The sequence below is a fragment of the Pseudorasbora parva genome, chromosome 10 (genome assembly GCF_024679245.1).
Source record: "Pseudorasbora parva isolate DD20220531a chromosome 10, ASM2467924v1, whole genome shotgun sequence".
Lineage (NCBI taxonomy): Eukaryota > Metazoa > Chordata > Actinopteri > Cypriniformes > Gobionidae > Pseudorasbora > Pseudorasbora parva.
This window is the reverse complement of record NC_090181.1, coordinates 29632687-29650595: the sequence shown is the minus strand read 5'-3', so window position 1 is coordinate 29650595 and position 17909 is coordinate 29632687. Positions and strand designations below refer to the sequence as shown.

Genomic DNA, 17909 nt, shown 5'->3' with positions numbered 1-17909 from the left:
TTACTGCTAATGCCAATAAAAACTTTTTATCGGTAAATGTAGGCTTGTCAGTAATGCTTAACGTTATCTATGCAGTGTTTTTTGTTTTTACAGTAATAGACACCATTATAAACCCTTTAACAAAATTAAGCTTAGTGTAGTGTTACCACGTTACCATGTTAACTTTATCACCAGCGCACACAGTTTGTAATAACACAATAACCATAACAGCGTTGTTCATTATAAATGTGGGATTATGAATATTGATAACGTCATTCATAGAAAGCATGTCGTAATGTAAACCCTGTAAACTTTAGCCGCATTTATCATGAAGCATGCAAGTGTAGTGGACAGCACATTTCAGGGCCCACTTTATGGTCGGTCCCCTCTTTGCCCGTAACAGTGAACAAAGGTTTGCTACATTTTGATTGGATCTTGTTGGACTAGCACAAACAAGATATCCAACGCCATCAGATAAAGATGCTTAGACAACAGCCAGACACCTCTTTGAGGGCAAGAAGAATACTCTAGTACCAAGCCCAGGAAGGACAGGACTTCTCATTGGTCCACATGCAGTTTCAGCCCTTCACCTACCTAGAGACTGATCCCTAATGTCCTGATTTGTGACGGCCATAAACATTTCTCAGGACCTCAGCAGTAGTGGGTGAAACAAAGAAAGACCAAAACTGATCCATCCAAATCCATTCACAACTATGTTTGGAAACCTTAAGACTGATGTAAACTATACACATCCATCTCTTACGCATTCAGAGAAATAAGTATTCTCAGTGACAGCTATTTTTAATGCAACATCTTACATAAATTCAGCTGTTAATGAACAAATTAATGAACACATGATAGTTCAATCTTTTTCTATCATGTTTGGTGTCTATTTGTTTAGTATATTGCCAAGGGTATTCTAATGGTGTTTTAGAAAGTGAGAAATACATTGATCAACTTTAAAGACACTTTAAAGACTTCTAACTGTGTACAGTATGCAAATGAGTTCCACAGGTGAAAGAAGGGTGGGCCACTCTGTGTGCCCTCTGTGAGGCCAGCAGCCAATAGCAACACTGGAATGGAGAAGCACCAAGTTGCAATCTCCTCCTATTCGGAAAAGGATAAAGGTACCCTTTCAACAGACACTCCTTGTTCTGAGTCTGTCTGCCGAGGATTAGACTGTGACAGAGCAACCAGGTTCTGAGTCTCCACGCAAACGACAAACAGTTCACCAAGTTCTGAGTCTGTCCGCCTAGGATTAGACTGTGACAGAGCAACCAAGTTCTGAGCCTCTGGTTTAATCAGAGAGACAACACAAGATCCGAGGATCTGAATCTACAGCTTGTGAGGCAGCAACAGATACGACAACGTTCTGAGCCTCCAGCCTCTGAGGAAAAAGACATTAACCAACACTACGTTCAGAGTTTTAGTCCAGCAGACGACTACAACACGTCCTGAGTCTCCATGCTAAAGAGATCAGAGCAGATTGACCAAATTCTGAGTGTCTGGTCCAAAGAGGCAGAAGACACACAGAGACATTTGCAACAAGGTTAAGCTCAGGAGAGCAAACCTTCACTTCAAGGTTCCTTCGTCTGCATGTTCCAGATTAAGGACCTTCTGCACCTACTTCAGGGCCTCATCTGCGTGTTCCAGATTTTAGGACCCTTTGGTGCCCCAGGAGATCAGCATCCCACAGATCTTTGTGTTCAAGGCTGTTGAAACAGATTCCAGCTCTTTTCTTCACTGCACTGTCTCCCAGCAAAACCAGTGGAAGAAGTCATCACCATCGGACTGCTCACTCAACCACGTGGAACGCAAATGTCACTTAACCAAACCTCTTTTTAGAGACCTTGGCATTGTTGTATATTATCAGTATATGATTTTGTAATTTACATTACAAGTAATATAACTGATGCTAATTAAAGGTCCCATGGCATGGGTTGCTTTATTGTTTTATAATGTGTCTTGGGGTGTACTTATATTGTTAGTATGGTTTTTACATCAAAAAATGTCATAATTTCTATAATGATATTAGCCCTCTGTTTAGAATGCTCTGTTTCAAGAGGCGTGTCTGCTGTGAGTCTTCAGTGAAAACACCCACTGTTGTGATTTTTGATCTTGACATTTGAAATTAGATTACGTGCAGAGGAGGCGTGGTTAAGTCAGGCATGAGCTTGAGCAGCTGCAGCGCTGCCTGTCGAGAGAGAGAGACAGAGAGAAACAGAGCTGGGGAAAGATTGCTGAGGAAATGTTATTGTACCGAGTTTTTGAGAGCGCAAGTTTATTTTGTTTGTATCAGAGCTCTGAATAAACACGAGTGAACTTTGCAATGTTATTTCTCTCACAATATTGCTTTCACCACAGCTAACAGCAAACACGACATCGGCATGAATACAGTAAGAGCTTCTGATTCTCATTATTGAGCATAATGAGCAGCGTCATTCAAACGGGTGATTGACCAATCTGAACATTATAAAGAGTATTCTTTGATTGCTCTCTGTAGTTTAATCATTTAAATAACATATTTGTTTCATGCTGCTAACAGAAACGACGTGAAGTTGATGGTTTTAGTCACTGGCTTGATTCACTGATGCATCAAGACGGCCAGCTGCAGGACTGACAGTTTTAAACGATTTAGAAAGAAACTCTGCGTGAACTTGAATGATTAGCTACACATCAGAACTCACTGATCCCAGATCAGGCATTAATGAACACTGTTACTCACTGTTTGTGGTGGTGCTGTTGAATCCATATGGTAAAGCCTGAGCTGACATCGCGACTGATAAACTGAATCCTTTCTCTACTAATTCTCTGTGGGCAAAGCAGGGGAAGGGGAGGTAACCTTTCCTGGTATGATGTCATAACAGGAGAATTCAAGATCAGCTCGTCTGGGCTCATTTTCTCAAAGACAGAGAAAAACAGCCTGAACTCGTTTTATACTGATCAAAATTTCTAGCGACTTGGGGACAACATTCAGGCTTGGGGAACTCATATTAATGTTGAAAAACCTCATAAAATAAATATTTCATGCTATGGGACATTTAATAACCAATAATCTTTAGTTTATTTGTTTGATACATAATAAGGTTCTTCAATTTCATTTCATTTCTTAATTTCAGAGAAACAGCAGTTTATCTTTCCATAAGATAACATAACTCTTCTATAACCACACTTAACTTACTCACATGTATTTTATGCATTTTACGCACTTTATTCCTTTATCATTCATTGTATTCATTTAGTAGTTGTGTTGATTGTTCTGTTTATCTTTTGTTTAATAAAATCTATTTTATTACAATTGTGTCTGTCTCACTTAATAATACAGAAGAGGCTCTACAAGTTAGAAATCTCACCAATCTTTCAGATAAATCAGCTGACCAACTCTCCCCCCTTTACATTCATTATAAATGACTGGACAGCTTCCTGTTCGGATTGTTCTCATACAGCCGAGGTAAAAGACCTTGACTAGTGTCCCAAACTAAGAGGGGCGGAAGGTGGTCATCTGATGTACTCATAACCACACCTTAAGTGACGTGTGATCCATAAATCACAACGTCAGCAGTGATGATAGTACCAATCACTACCTTACTTAGTTTCCTTGGGTAGACGAAAGTAAAAATCACTACACAATCTACACTCTTCATCTTGAGGTGCAGCAGGAACACCGATCCTTCTTTCAGGAAAAGCTTCTTAGCAAAACCTGCTTTATACTGACCATCATTTTTAAAGCAGTCTGGTGAGAAATGATTCGCGCAAACATGAAAGCAATGATGTTGTTTGGAGGGAATAGTCCCTTCGAAAACAAAAGTCCGCCACTGGACCTTCAGTATTCCGGCTTTAGAAACATCAGAATGACTGTGGTGTTCATTATTACACCCAAGAAGAACAGAACACCACAATCCCTCAGACGCCATTCTGCTCCAGCGTATCAACAACGGCATCACTGTGATGATGACAAAGCTCGCTCAGGGCAGGTCTGAGGTGAAACGCTGCTGTCAATCAACAATCGCCGAAAGGGTGTCCAACCGTGTTACGTCACACAGTTTATATGGCTTGATTTGAGACGGGGAAAACATAAGGAGATTAAAAATAAACCACTGGATGGATTTTTATCATTATAGGATAGTTGTGTACAGGCACTGCCAACACACAAGTGCATATGACCCCTGTAATACATTTTATAATAATGGTTACTTTTTTTATATATTTGAAAATGTAATTTATTATTGTGATGACAAAGCTGAATTTTCAGCATCATTACTCTAGTCTTCAGTGTCACACGATCCTTCAGAAATTCTGCTGCACAAGAAAGATTTTTTATTATTATAATAAAAACAGTTGCTGCTTATATTTTTTCCAGGATTTTGTTAAAGAAATATTAAAAGAACAGCATTCATTTGAGATGGGAATCTTTTGGAATTTTGTTTAAAAATGTCTTAACTATTTTTATCAATTTAATGCATTACTGAATAATGCTTACTGAATAAAAATTATTAATTTCTTTCTTAAAAATATCAAAAATCAAAAAACAAAATATCTTACGGACTACAAACTTTTCATCAGTAATGTATCCAACAAATATGACACTGGGAATCGATTGACTGGCAATTTTTAATTTAGACTCATTCAAAAATAACACCTGCTGGCCACTAAAAAAAAGCACCATGACACTCACAAGGAACTCATCAGAAGGGTCAAGAGCCACACTGAGGACAGGAGCGTCGTGCCCACGTAGGGTCTTCTGCTGACTGCTGTCCGCCACCTCCACTACCTTCACCAGGAAGTCGCTGGAAAACAGAATGCCAAAATTAGCACCTTCATCCTCCAACTTTTTTCAGCTCAACAGAGACTCATATTGGCACTGTAGATCTTTTGATCTGAAGTGGGGAAATAAATGAAAACTCATTTCCGACCTCTAAAGAAAAAAAAAAAAATCAAATAACCTGTTTGGAGCTCAGCTGCCAGTGCATCAATATTCAAGCATCGGCAGTGGGATAAAACCGCTCAATCAATGCTGTGACATGCTCACAGCCTTCATCCATGACGCATCCACTCAAAACAATCCATATATCCGGCAAACGGCCATTTAACCAAATACAACTAAACATAAAACAATCAAAGAGGTTTCTTTTCCACATAGACACTGATCAAAATAAAATATTAGATTTTTGTGTTATCAATTTTAACTTATACACAGTTTGCTACTAAAAATACATAAAAGAATGCATGGAAATAAGACAAACATGCATAGAGGGTTAGTTAGTTCCCCAAACATTTAAATACAGTCACTATTTACATACACTCATGTTCCAAACCCGTAGGACCTTCGAAGAAAAATCCAAATGAATGGACAGTTTAATCCAAGTCCTCTGAAGAGACACGATAGCTTTATAAAATGAACAGATTTAATTTGGGAAAACAGAAGCTTGAACATGTTTGCTTGATGCACAATAACCAATTTGGTTTGTTCCAGACTGTAAAGCAATAACAGTTGAGCTGTTCATATTAATTTTTTTATGAACGGCTGAGTTTCCACTTTCAATGGAAGGACAGAAATCGCTCGGATTTTATTAAAAATATCTTAATTTTTGTTCCTAAGATTAACAAAAATTTTACGGGTTTGATCGACATGAAAGTAATTAATGACAGAATTTTCATTTTGGGGTAAACTAACCCCTTTAAAGGGTACATAACACACACATTTTCTGCCAATCTCATGCTAATCTTGGGTAGCGATAGAGTAGCGTTGTATCCTTCATACATCTCCAAAGAGGCTATCAATTCTTAGAGATTCTAAAGAGAATATCAATTCTTTCCGAAAACAACCAAGGTTGTGCAAGCATGCAGTAGACAGAGCTAAAGGGTCAAGAGCGCACCACACACACATGCACAATACAGAAATGCAATTATCCCTGCATAAGTTTCGATTCACTATACATTTGTGTTGTTGATAACACTTGCGCTCCGATTGTCAACAAAACGCAGACATTTTATGCAGTTTCACTTGCCGTCTGCAGTTTTGACTCATGACCGTGAACAATCAAACAATTCCAGAACGCTGTTGCTCCTCTGTAAAAACAAACTGCATCCACTGTTCCCTTAAAAGATTAGTTCACTTCTAAATGAAAATGTCCTGATATTTTACTCACCCCCATCTCATCCAAGATATCTTTCTTCTTTCAGTCAAAAAATATATATATTTGAGGAAAACATTCCAGGATTTCTCTCCTCACCATTGACTTTCATTGCAACAAAAACGTTCAAGGTCATTCAATGCAGTTTCAAAGCGCTTCAGAGGCTCTGTGGGATCCCAGACCAGGAATAGGGTCTTATCTAGCCAAACCATCTGCCATTTTCAACAACAACAAAAGAAACAAAAACGTTTTAACTTAAATTGCTCCTCTTGCGCTGCAACCAGTGATTGTGAAATAACGTCGAAAATTTCACGCTAGACGTAGGCAAAAGTACCGCCCCCACATTTACAAAGCACACATGCATAGACTAATACAAACATCCTTTAGCGAAAAAAAGGTAAAACGACAATTTTGGATGATTTTAAAGTTGAAGATGGAGTGTTTTTTGGTAAAGGGTGTTTGTATTAGATGTCACACGTTTGCTTGCGGCGATACTCAACGTGATTGTGCAATTACTAACGAGCCTAGAGCAGCATAAAATGAGCAATTCTTTTGAAAATGGCCGACGGTTTGGCTAGATAAGACCCTATTCCTCGCCTGGGATCACGCAGAGGCTCTAAAGCCCTTCGAAACTGCATTGATTTTGACCTTTAACATTTTGGTTATAACAGAAGTCAATGGTGGGGAGAAAAATCCTGGAATGTTTTCCATTAAAAAAAAAGATTTCAGTTGAAGGAAGACATGAACATCTTGAGTAAAATATCTAGTAGTGAACTAATCCTTTAAGGCTGGGTTATTTCAGAAGTTGAACAAGGTTATCTTTCCCTTATAGTAGAAAGATATACACTTTTTTTTAGTGGCATTGTTGATTTCGTGGTCTAAAAAGAAAATGACAGTACTGCCGATGGGTTCTGTAACCCGAACGAAGCTCGTTGATGCTCATCCGGGAGAAGTGCTCATTCAAGCAAATCCGCCCCCTATAAAGACATACAGGGCCATACTCGGAAAAAAACATTCGGAAACTTGTTTGAATCCTGAAGGAGTGTATTTGGCACAGAAATACTCTGTCATACGTCCAAAACATTTAATTTTGGCCATGTTTAAGAATGAAAATCCAACTCTTTAACAGTGTAAGTAAGCCAGAATCCATGAAATAGCATTAGACCCCACCTTAAAGAACACGAATGTAAAAGAACTAAAGCAACTCATACCTTGAGCCTGCAGCCACTCTTGAACCGCTGGCGTTAAAGGTGACGTGGTTTGCGTTGGTGGTGAATCGAGTGAGTATGCCATCTGGATCTCCCTCTGGGAAAGTATGAATTTGAACTGTGTTGTTGGAAACTGCTGTAACTAGCTTTCCATTCTGTAGGGAAAAATAAACACTGACATTTAAATAACAGTAAAATCAGCAGGATTTTAATTTAATTGACCATTTTCTGGTGTTTTACGAGAAAACTCTGTAACATTATTAATGTAATTATGCTTTTATAATAAACTGTGAAAAAAAACACTAAAACAAATGTTAACTTACCTTCAAGGCTACAGAATAGACCTTCTCCCCGACATTTATAGACTTGGGATCATCATCATCTAAACTTTCCCATATGCGGACATCACCATCACTCCCACAAGTCACAATACACCTGGGAAAGATCATAAAGTGGATTAGTCATGTCCATTTGTTAAGTCTGAAATCAAATGTAGAAGCTTTGAGTGATTGAAAAATATGTCACTTACTTTCCCTCATTGTCAAAGCAAACATCAGTGTGTCCTTCTGAGTGACCGTAACGCATGGGCTTCCTTTCACACGGCATGATGCTCTCAGGAGGACAATCAGATACAGTACAGATAATGTTGGCTGGGGATATGTGTAATAATAAATATTAGTTATGCATAATACACAAACATCTGTATGTATAACTTATACACATACATACACACACATAAATATATATTATACACATGCATAAACACATCTGTGTGTGTGTGTGTGTGTTGTATATATATATATATATATATATATATATATATATATATATATATATATACACACAGATATTAAAGCATAATTTAATTTAAAATTATGCATAAATTAATCATATAACTAATTCGATCAATTAATTTATCCTCAGTGATATTACAATACAATATTACTCTGTATCAAGTCTTATAGTCTAATGTAAATTGCACAAATTGATATACACAATTTGCGTATATAGCAGATATACAACTCATGTGGTAATACAATATTCATTCTTACAGCATACTAATTTACTCCTATAATCAAATATATAACGTAATTTAAAAATCTATAATCTGTAACTACTGGCACTTGTAACAATAATGTTTTATTTACTTCCTTACTGTTAACGTTACTTGATCTCTCAAGGAACAAAATGTCTATGATGTAACGTAAAAAGCAGAAATTGAAATTATGTCATTTGAAAAGAGAGCAGACGTCGTATAAAGCAAACATAAACAGCTTTTACTAAATGCAAGTTCATTTTTATCTCATGTAACTTATAGAAAAATAATCTTTGGAGCACAAAGAAGTGCAAATGTACGACAGCTGCTTGCTTTACATGCAAAATGATACACAACCGCGGAATAAAAACAAAATATTCTGACAGAAGGCACGTGTCAAAGTTAACAACTATAATCAAACAACAATACATCGATATATGCTGCATACATGTTTTAAACACGCAGTACTTACAGCTTTAGTTTGGCGGTAATTCTGAGTATTCAGCGCAACACTCGCTCGCATCTCCCGCGCTGACAACAGTGACGTGTAAAAGAGGGACGGACAGTTAACTTTTACCAAAAGTCATTGGCTGAATCTGAGTATTGACTCCACCCAAAGTCTGACGTATCGTGACGTCACCGATATAATAGTTCTATATTAAAAGTTTTATTTTAGATAATTATTTATTGTTAAAAATAAATCACTCTATCATTTCTCATAGTTATTATTATTATATGCTTGAGGTGCATGTAAAAACAAGGTTATCGTTCGTAACAAATTAAGCAAACAGCAATTGGATCCGCCTACAGCAAAATTGTCTGATAAAAGGCATAAGCATCAATAATGCAATACTGCCTAGGGTTGTTTAGTTCTCTTCAAGAGAAGAGACAAAATATCCTCATTGTCTGTTTGTTGAATAATTTGGTAGTCCAGGAAACAGCTCGTATCAGCTTGAAGAATGAAATGCAATACTAAATATTATGATAAGACATGGCCACGTTGGGGCATTGTATTTTTTGTTTGTGCATCTGTGTACAGATTTGCCTACACGTCAGAGACCAAATGTCCCCAGAAGGATCTTTGAGACATTTAAAATCTGAAATCACCTAAATTGTGACCAGCAAATTGCCCACGAGGAACTTGGAAAATCTGTCTGTACTTTCCAAATTATGAATGCAACATTTGTTGTTTTTTCCATAAAAGGTTCTTCCAATATTTCACAGTGGTAAATGAGCTATAAAGGTATGAGTTCATATTAAAGATCCTTCACGTTAAATTCATAAAGATTTCCTCATCTGAGCAACATAACTATTTAACTTGGTCTGGCAGATCATGAGTAAATCGGTTTTCCAAGGTTAGCACACATAGTAAATGTACCAAAGACAAATATCTAAACTAAACCAAAAGTAGTAAGAGAAAATCATATCACATCTTGTAAAACATGAGAATATGATTGACCTTTTAATCAATATAAGCCTTTCAGTTTGTTTTTGTCTTTACATCAATGCACACAGATTCATAAATAGCAGTTAACTTCACCCAGTGAAATATTGCATGATAAAGCATAATCTGAAAGGAGATTTTAGCCTATATAAACCATACCACAGCAAAACAAAATAGTCATAATTTATTTGTTGGGTGTATTGCTTGTTTTTATTGAAAATGTGTGGCTACAATATGTGGTTGAATTGCTTAAGGACTGAGTGGTTATACAGGACAGAATTATCTTATACTGACATGGTTTTGCTACTCAAACAGATATGGTTTAGGCACTGTTTAGTTGTAAAACACTAGATGAATAGATATAGTAGTAGTAGTAGTAGTCAGTTTTACAAGTCTGCCATCTAGTGGAATGTGGAAGTACTACAATAGGAAAAACTGTCAATAGATGAAACAAGTTATTAAATTCCTGTTTTATCATACAAATATAGGCCACAGAACTTTATATTGCATACAAAAGGTAAATGACAATAGCAGCTGATGAATCAAACAAAGACAATCATAAAGAAGAAAACCTGCAACAAAAAACAAAACAAAGGGATAGTTCACCTAAGAATGAAAATTCTGTCATAATTTAGCCTGCTCACCCTCAAGTTGCTCCAAACCTGTATGAGTTTCCTTCTTCCGCTTACCATAAAACAAGATGTTTTAAAGAATATGGGTAACCAAACAGTTGGCGGACCCCACTGACTTCCCATGTTTGTTTTTTCAAGTCACTGGGGTCCATCAACTGTTTGGCTCTTCAAAACATCTTTTGTGTGAGTGAATGATGACATAATTCTTAGGTGAACTATCACTTTAAGAAATGTGAACCAGTGTCCTGCATATCTTTGGTTTACACAAGATTACATTAGAAAACTGTTTTTGTGCCGGATGGTAACTACATCCACACTGCTGTGCTGAATACATTTGCTGTGTCTTCCAATCTGTCAACTCAAGCACAAGCTTCATCCCATTTCTGTCACAGTTTCTAAACAGCACAAGCTCCATTGCATCTATAGTGGTATTGCCTAAGGAAGTGTCTCAAGGTGTAGGGTAATGGTAAGGCATCAATGCCCTGATAGGTTGTACAGCTACAGATGACCGCCCTGCACATGTGCTGCAAAGAGAACGGAAAGTTCCTAGGTAGAGGGCGAGAGAGCAGAGGCTCAAAAAACAGGCAGGTGGCAGGGTCACTGTAGTGCTTTAGTAGGCCCGTGACACTGGAATCTCTGTACATACAAGGGTCACGGCCATCAAAGCTAAAACGCTTCCCGTTTTGCTCTATCCGAGCGTGGAGGGAGCGGCTGTAGCGCCTGAAGCTAACCGAGAAGAGGTATTCGTCCTGGGCAGAGTCTCGGAGCAGAAAGGTGCCTTCTGGTTGCCCTTCCAAAAGTTGCTCAGCTTCGAAACGATCCAGTACCCCCCAATAACAGGGGCTGTTGTTTATCTGAAGCAGATCTGGAACCAGGATGTAGTCAGTCTGGGCGCAGCACTGGGCGTCCCCATGTGCAAAAGACGGATCCCAGTCATCCAGACTAGAAGCCCCAGAGGAGTTGATCTCCTCCCAGGAAATGAGGGCTGGAGGTGAGGAGGATAACAAGGGACCTTTGTGTTCGGTTTCGATGCTTAAATTGGGTTTGGTGCCGTGTTTCTTGATCAAATGCCAACACTGAGCCAGTTCGGATTTCGGAGAGAACGGACACTTGTCCTCCATAAGCTCGGACACATGAATCTTCCGTTTGGACCAAAGAAGGACAGAGAACGGACGTGAGGACCCGGACTGGTGATGATGGTGGTGGTGGTTGCGGAGAGGAAGACACTGGCCAACAGCATCCTGAAACTTCTGCCTCAGAGAACGCCGGGACAGACCTTTCCTGCAAGGAGAGTCTGAATCTGGTTCTCCAGGAATCGTGCAGCTGCACTTTCGCTCTCGACGTCTTCGAGGACAAGAGGCAGAGCGTACGCTTTGGTCATCTGTCCTTTCCCCCTCTTCCCCTCTGGGCACTGTCTCATGGCGTGACCCTCGGGAGCGTTTTTTAATACTACAGATGTAACTATCAGCACTCCAGCTCCGCAGGTTCTTGGGGCGTGTGTCCGAGTTTTTGGGCTTCCTCTCTGACATTGCTGCAGGCCCTTCTTTAGAAAAGTGCTGCACAGAATTTAAAAATCAATTAAGATTGGCAATTAAGAAAAATATGAGGAATAATACTAATGCTACTACTACATTGATTATCTAGTTTAAGGTTTCCATACTGAAAGGCATACAATATTACTAAAGTAATGAATTCACTTTATATTTATGCACAGACTATTCATATCCAACTACAGTTGGACTACACTTTTTTGTGTTAAGTTATCAGGACATGAACAAGATTCTATAAAAAATACTTAAAATAGTAGACATTTTTATATACATTTTCTTTTTTTTCTTATATTTTGTTAAAATGTATTTTACATTTAATAACTACAATTAAAAAAAAAACGGGGCACTTTATAGGAAAGTTTCAGTTTACATCATTTGATCAATTTTATACATTAAATTACAAAACATATATATATTATGCACACACACAATTATGAATTAATAAAAAATATATATTTTGTTTTCTTAAATGTAATAAAAAAATATTTTACAAAAAATGACATATTTGGGAAAACTGTAATGGGAACATGAAACAGTTTAAGTCTACATAATTTCATCATTCCTAAATTCATTTACAAAACAATAGCTGCATTATATACAGATCATCTGCACTAAGGATGTCAGTTATTTTATATATAACAACTATATACAAGTAACAAACAGAAAAAAAGGTACAAAAGCTGTAACTGGGGCGGTACCCTTTCAAAAGGTACACCTTTGTACCTAAATGATGCATATCAGTAACCTTAAATGTACATATTGGTACCAAAAGTGTACATATTAGTGCCTAAATGTACATTTGAACCTTTTTTAAAGGATACTTTCCCATTTCATCTTCGAGTGTATAACTAATAACTTAAAAATACATTAACTTGTTCAACCTGTGTCTTTAATATGAAAAAAATTAAATCCAAATCCTACCTTGAGAATAAAATGCAGGATGTAAAATCTTATCCAATCCTCACAGAGGAGTGATGAATTTTTCCATGCCTGAAGTTCGTGCAGTGAGAGCTCGGCATGAACTGAAGGGAGGAAGCGCATCCCTCCTATTTAAAACCTCTCAAGTATCAATTCCTCAGAGGAATACTTGCCCTTCACTGGACGGAAGAGGTACTTTTGTCAATGGACAGTTAACCTATCATATCCAACGATGAATGTGCTGTCCTGAAGAAATGACATTGAGAATTTTAAATGAGTAGGCTCAAGGAATAACATATACCTGTAAATATATATATATATATATATATATATATATATATATATATATATATAGAGAGAGAGAGAGAGAGAGAGAGAGAGAGAGAGAGAGAGAGAGAGAGAGAGAGAGAGAGAGAGAGAGAGAGGTATATGTTATTCCTTTATTATTAAAGAGTTTTACTTGCAAAAACGTGCCCATCGCTTAAATAAGGCACAAGCCCATTACATTAAAATCTTTTTAAATGTATTAGTTCTTAGCATGAACTTTGACTGACCATCAATGAATCAATGAGCTAAATGTAATTAGTCAATAATAATGGACGTCTATTTACAAGGGCAACCTTGTTAGGAAGGAAATGGGAAATATCCTAACAGACACTGAGAGCTCTACTTCATTGATTTATTGATTGATATGTGCCCTGCTTTAATTTGGGAACATCCGGCAAACATTTGCCTGGCGCAAAAGCAATTTTTGACACCCCTTTCAGATGGTGGTCAGGGGTCCATTCCTAGTATCCAGCCAGAAAGTATCAAATATCAAGAGTAATATCAGAAGCATGCAGTTCCGGCCTGCTAAATGGATTACAAAATAAATTCAATAATTCATTATGGCTGTGAAGTCATTAGCTGATGTCATTCTCCAATATTAAAATATTTCACTCTCTTTTGTTTAATATCACAGGCACGCTACCATATAACAATTAATTATTCATAAGCATAACATCCTGTGCATCTTTTTTTTCATTCATTTTCACTGTATGTCTCTCTCTCTTTTTCACTCTACACACAAATGTTCGAGGCCAGCAGGATGGCATTCAAGAGATTGAGTGATGAATTCTCTTGCGATCTGTTAAAAGAGGTTGTTCGGATCAATGTGTAGAGAGGCTCTTCATATTAGATGTGTAAGAACAAGAAAGAACTGTTACAAGTCCAGTCCTTTCTCTTATTCTTTTCTTGTTGTAGAACATAAAAAATAAAAGCATGTATTTTTACAGTGTAAGTAAGTAAATGTTACGAAAGAATTTTAAAATTTTAAGTTTAATGTTTAACTTATTCAGTATTAAGGGATAATCCGATTCCAAAAAAGTTGGGACATTGTACAAATTGTGAATAAAAACAGAATGCAATGATGTGGAAGTATAACATTTCAATGTTTTATTCAGAATACATGACATATCAAATGCTTAAACTGAGAAAATGTATCATTTTAAGGGAAAAATAAGTTGATTTTAAATTTCATGGCATCAACACATCTCAAAAAAGTTTGGACCATGGGCCATGTTGACCACTGTGTGGCATCTCCTCTTCTTTTTATAACAGTCTGCAAACATCTGGGGACTAAGGAGACAAGTTGCTCAAGTTTAGGAACAGGAATGTTGTCCCATTCTTGTCTAATACAGTCTTCTAGTTGCTCAACTGTCTTATGTCTTCTTTGTCGCATCTTCCTCTTTATGATGCGCCAAATGTTTTCTATGGGTGAAAGCTCTGGACTGTAGGCTGGCCATTTCAGTACCCGGATCCTTCTTCTTAGCAACCGTGATGTTGTAATTGTGTTGTATGTGGTCTGGCATTGTCATGATGGAAAACGCAAGGTCTTCCCTGAAAGAGACGACGTCTTGATGGGAGCCTATGTTGTTTTAGAACTTAGATATACCTTTCAGCATTGATGGTGCTTTTCCAGGTGTGTAAGCTGCCCATGACACTCTAATGCAACTCCATACCATCAGAGATGCACACTTTTGAACTGAGCGCTGATAACAACTTGAGTTGTCCTTGTCCTCTTTAGTCCGGATGACATGGCATCCCAGTTTTCCAAAAAGAACTTCAAATTTTGATTTGTCTGAGCACAGAGCAATTTTCCAATTGTTTACAATTTTCCAATTTGCCACAGGCCACAGTCCATTTTAAATGAGCCTTGGCCCACAGAAAACGCCTGCGCTTCTGGATCATGTTTAGATATCCGGCAACAACGAATGTCACGGTGGATTGTGTTCACCGACAAGTATTTTCTGGAAGTATTCCTGATCCCATGTTGTGATTTCCATTACAGTAGCATTCCTGTATGTGATGAAGTGCCGTCTAAGGGCCTGAAGATCACGGACATCCAGTATGGTTTTCCGGCCTTGACCCTTACGCACAGAGATTGTTCCAGATTCTCTGAATCTTAGGATGATATTATTCACTTTAGATGATGATAACTTCAAACTCTTTGCCATTTTTATCTGAGAAACTCCTTTCTGATATTGCTCCACTATCTTTCGCCGCAGCATTGGGGAAATAACTGATCCTCTGCCCATCTTGACTTCTGAGAGCTACTGCCACTCTGAGAGGCTCTTTTTTATACCCCATCATGTTGCCATTTGACCCACTAAGTTGCAAATTGGTCCTCCAGCTGTTCCTTATGTATGGCCTCTTATTGCTACCTGTCCCTTTTTTTTTAAATGTGTAGCTCTCATCAAATCCAAAATGAGCCAATATTTGGCATGACATTTCAAAATGTCTCACTTTTAACATTTTATATGTTATCTATATTCTATTTTGAATAAAATATAAAATATACATTTATGAGATTTGTAAAGTATTGTATTCCCTTTTTAATCACAATTTGAACCATTTTTTAGAATCAGGTTTGTAAAAACTTTTGATGAGAATAATGAATGTTGAAATAACCTAAAATAAACAAACTGAAATAAACATGTTTAAGTAAAATTACAAAAAGATTTTTTTTTAAATAATAATAAGTGAAATATTAAACATTGAAATATAAAAAAAAAACTAATGAGCAAAGCCCATAAAATGATTTAAATCAAAATGAAAACCAAAAATATATCTCAAAGGAAATACAAAATATAATGAAACACTATATTAGAATTCAAATAATACTAAAATAAAACATTGCCGCACACAAAGTACGATAACGACACAGATATAGTTTTAAAAACCCTTCCAAATATAAAACAATAACAGAATCCCCACCACAACTATGCCAATAATGGCAGAGAAACAGAATCACTTTCAGAGCGATTTTTTTCTCCAGCTGCTGAGAGCCAATCAGCATGCTACTCATCATACTATAAGAATATCTTGTTTCAGAACTGAAAACTTACAATATGACTTACAAGACTTTTACAATATGGACACGACAGTAATGCAACAACATGAAAGTGATTTAATGTCTGATCTGTGACCAGAGATTTCTGATATGAAATGATTCATGTACAGTCAGATGTTGTCTATTTGTCAGTAAATCAAACCAGTGACTAACTTCACATAATTTTAAGGATGAAAATAATCTGTTAATTAAACTGATTAAATTATAAAGCGATCAAAGAACGGTCCATCTGCGATCACCGGAGCTGTCAATTAAACAGCATGTTTTATCAGTATCAGCACAACCATAATTATTCATGCCCCGGTGCATGCTGGGAAGAGGATAAATGAATGAAACAACAAAACCATGTGTAGGCCCAAAAAAAGTTTTCTCTGATGTTTATGGCTTTACCTACAAGAAGAAAAAAATAATAATTAGAATAAAAATGCTACAATGGGATACATTAGGTGCATTCCAGAAAATTACAATAAATAATTTATATTTTTTTCAGCATTATTTACTTTTAATTATCATTTCAAAACGCACAGTGAATTTTGAATCACTTGGTAAACGGCATTATTTATTGCCCTCTAACCTTCTGCCCCATGAATTACCAGAATTTCACTGCTTCTATCAAATACTTGGACTAAATTTGGATTCCCACCAGACCGCACAATGCAGAAGTGAAGCATGTTTAGCTGGAAGAAGTAACAGGATCAGACAACTGGGAGAACAAGCTCCCATATCATATACGTGCACAAAACTGTAGCCTATATCTGTACGCTAGTGAGAAATCATCTTCCTGCACAAAAAGGACAGTAACTCAGTATGCCCATTAACATGGCACAGTTTATCAAAAAGAGGGAACCCTGCCAAGCAGGTCTCAGATATGCCAGCTATTACTGTGCTATCGATCTGATGCACAGCAGAGCAACCATGGACATCATGAATTTTTCATTTGATTGTGTTGTCAAACTGTAAAACAAAGGCCATGCAAGCCTCACCCTCATTTTACGAGCACTTTTTTTCAGTGTACAGTCTCAACACCTCCCCCAAGACCTGTTTATAGTATAAGGAAGTTTAAGGCTCTCAGTAAAAGACTCCCGTTATCATAATGATTCTATTGTCTGCACCGGCTCATAACATGTCTGGCTGATAATATCGCATGACCATCATTCTAGTGCAGATGCTACTGATGTTCCTTCAGAACGGTGGCTCTTTGAGCGATGGAAAGTCTGTAATTAAATCAGCGGGAAGTCTCTGGCTCCATGGCTCTTGTGTTCATGTTCTCTCTATTGATCTGTATCAGTATCTGGACGGCTTCTGTAACTGCTGTTGCAGCTGAGGTGCTCTGGGTGTCTGTGTTATGGGGGTGCTTTGAGAGAAATCAAATTTCCCATTGGTCTGCTATGTTATTTTAAAGCCAAGGTGTGTGATTTGCTCATATTAAAATGCTTTCTAATGTGCAGATACGAGCCTTTGCAGATGGATTTGTCTATTTGGCGCTATAACACTTTGCAACATGCAACAAATCCTTCAAAATAATCAGAAGCCCTAAAATTATTTATACATTTTTTTGGTTCAGGAAGCTTATATCAAATCATTTTTATATTTTTTTATTCACCTTTAAATAACTCG

General features: G+C 37.2%; 2 protein-coding genes across 2 annotated transcripts in view; both read right to left on the bottom strand.

The window, feature by feature from the left end:
• wdhd1 (WD repeat and HMG-box DNA binding protein 1) overlaps positions 1-8913 on the bottom strand; it is a 31216-nt gene extending 22303 nt beyond the window's left edge. The window contains exons 1-5 of the mRNA XM_067455798.1: positions 8830-8913; positions 7851-7971; positions 7645-7756; positions 7325-7476; positions 4655-4766 (exon numbers count right to left, since the gene is read on the bottom strand). Of these exons, the coding sequence (XP_067311899.1) occupies positions 4655-4766; positions 7325-7476; positions 7645-7756; positions 7851-7927 (453 nt within the window). The 5' untranslated portion in view covers positions 7928-7971; positions 8830-8913. The remainder of the gene's footprint in view (positions 1-4654; positions 4767-7324; positions 7477-7644; positions 7757-7850; positions 7972-8829) is intronic.
• Positions 8914-10725: 1812 nt separating this feature from the next.
• socs4 (suppressor of cytokine signaling 4) lies at positions 10726-13075 on the bottom strand. Its single transcript, XM_067454653.1, has 2 exons — positions 12905-13075; positions 10726-11989 (listed from the first exon to the last, which is right to left on the bottom strand). The coding sequence occupies exons 1-2, from the start codon at positions 13022-13024 to the stop codon at positions 10829-10831; spliced, it is 1281 nt and encodes a 426-aa protein (XP_067310754.1). The 5' UTR covers positions 13025-13075; the 3' UTR covers positions 10726-10828.
• Between the last annotated feature and the right edge of the window lie 4834 nt (positions 13076-17909).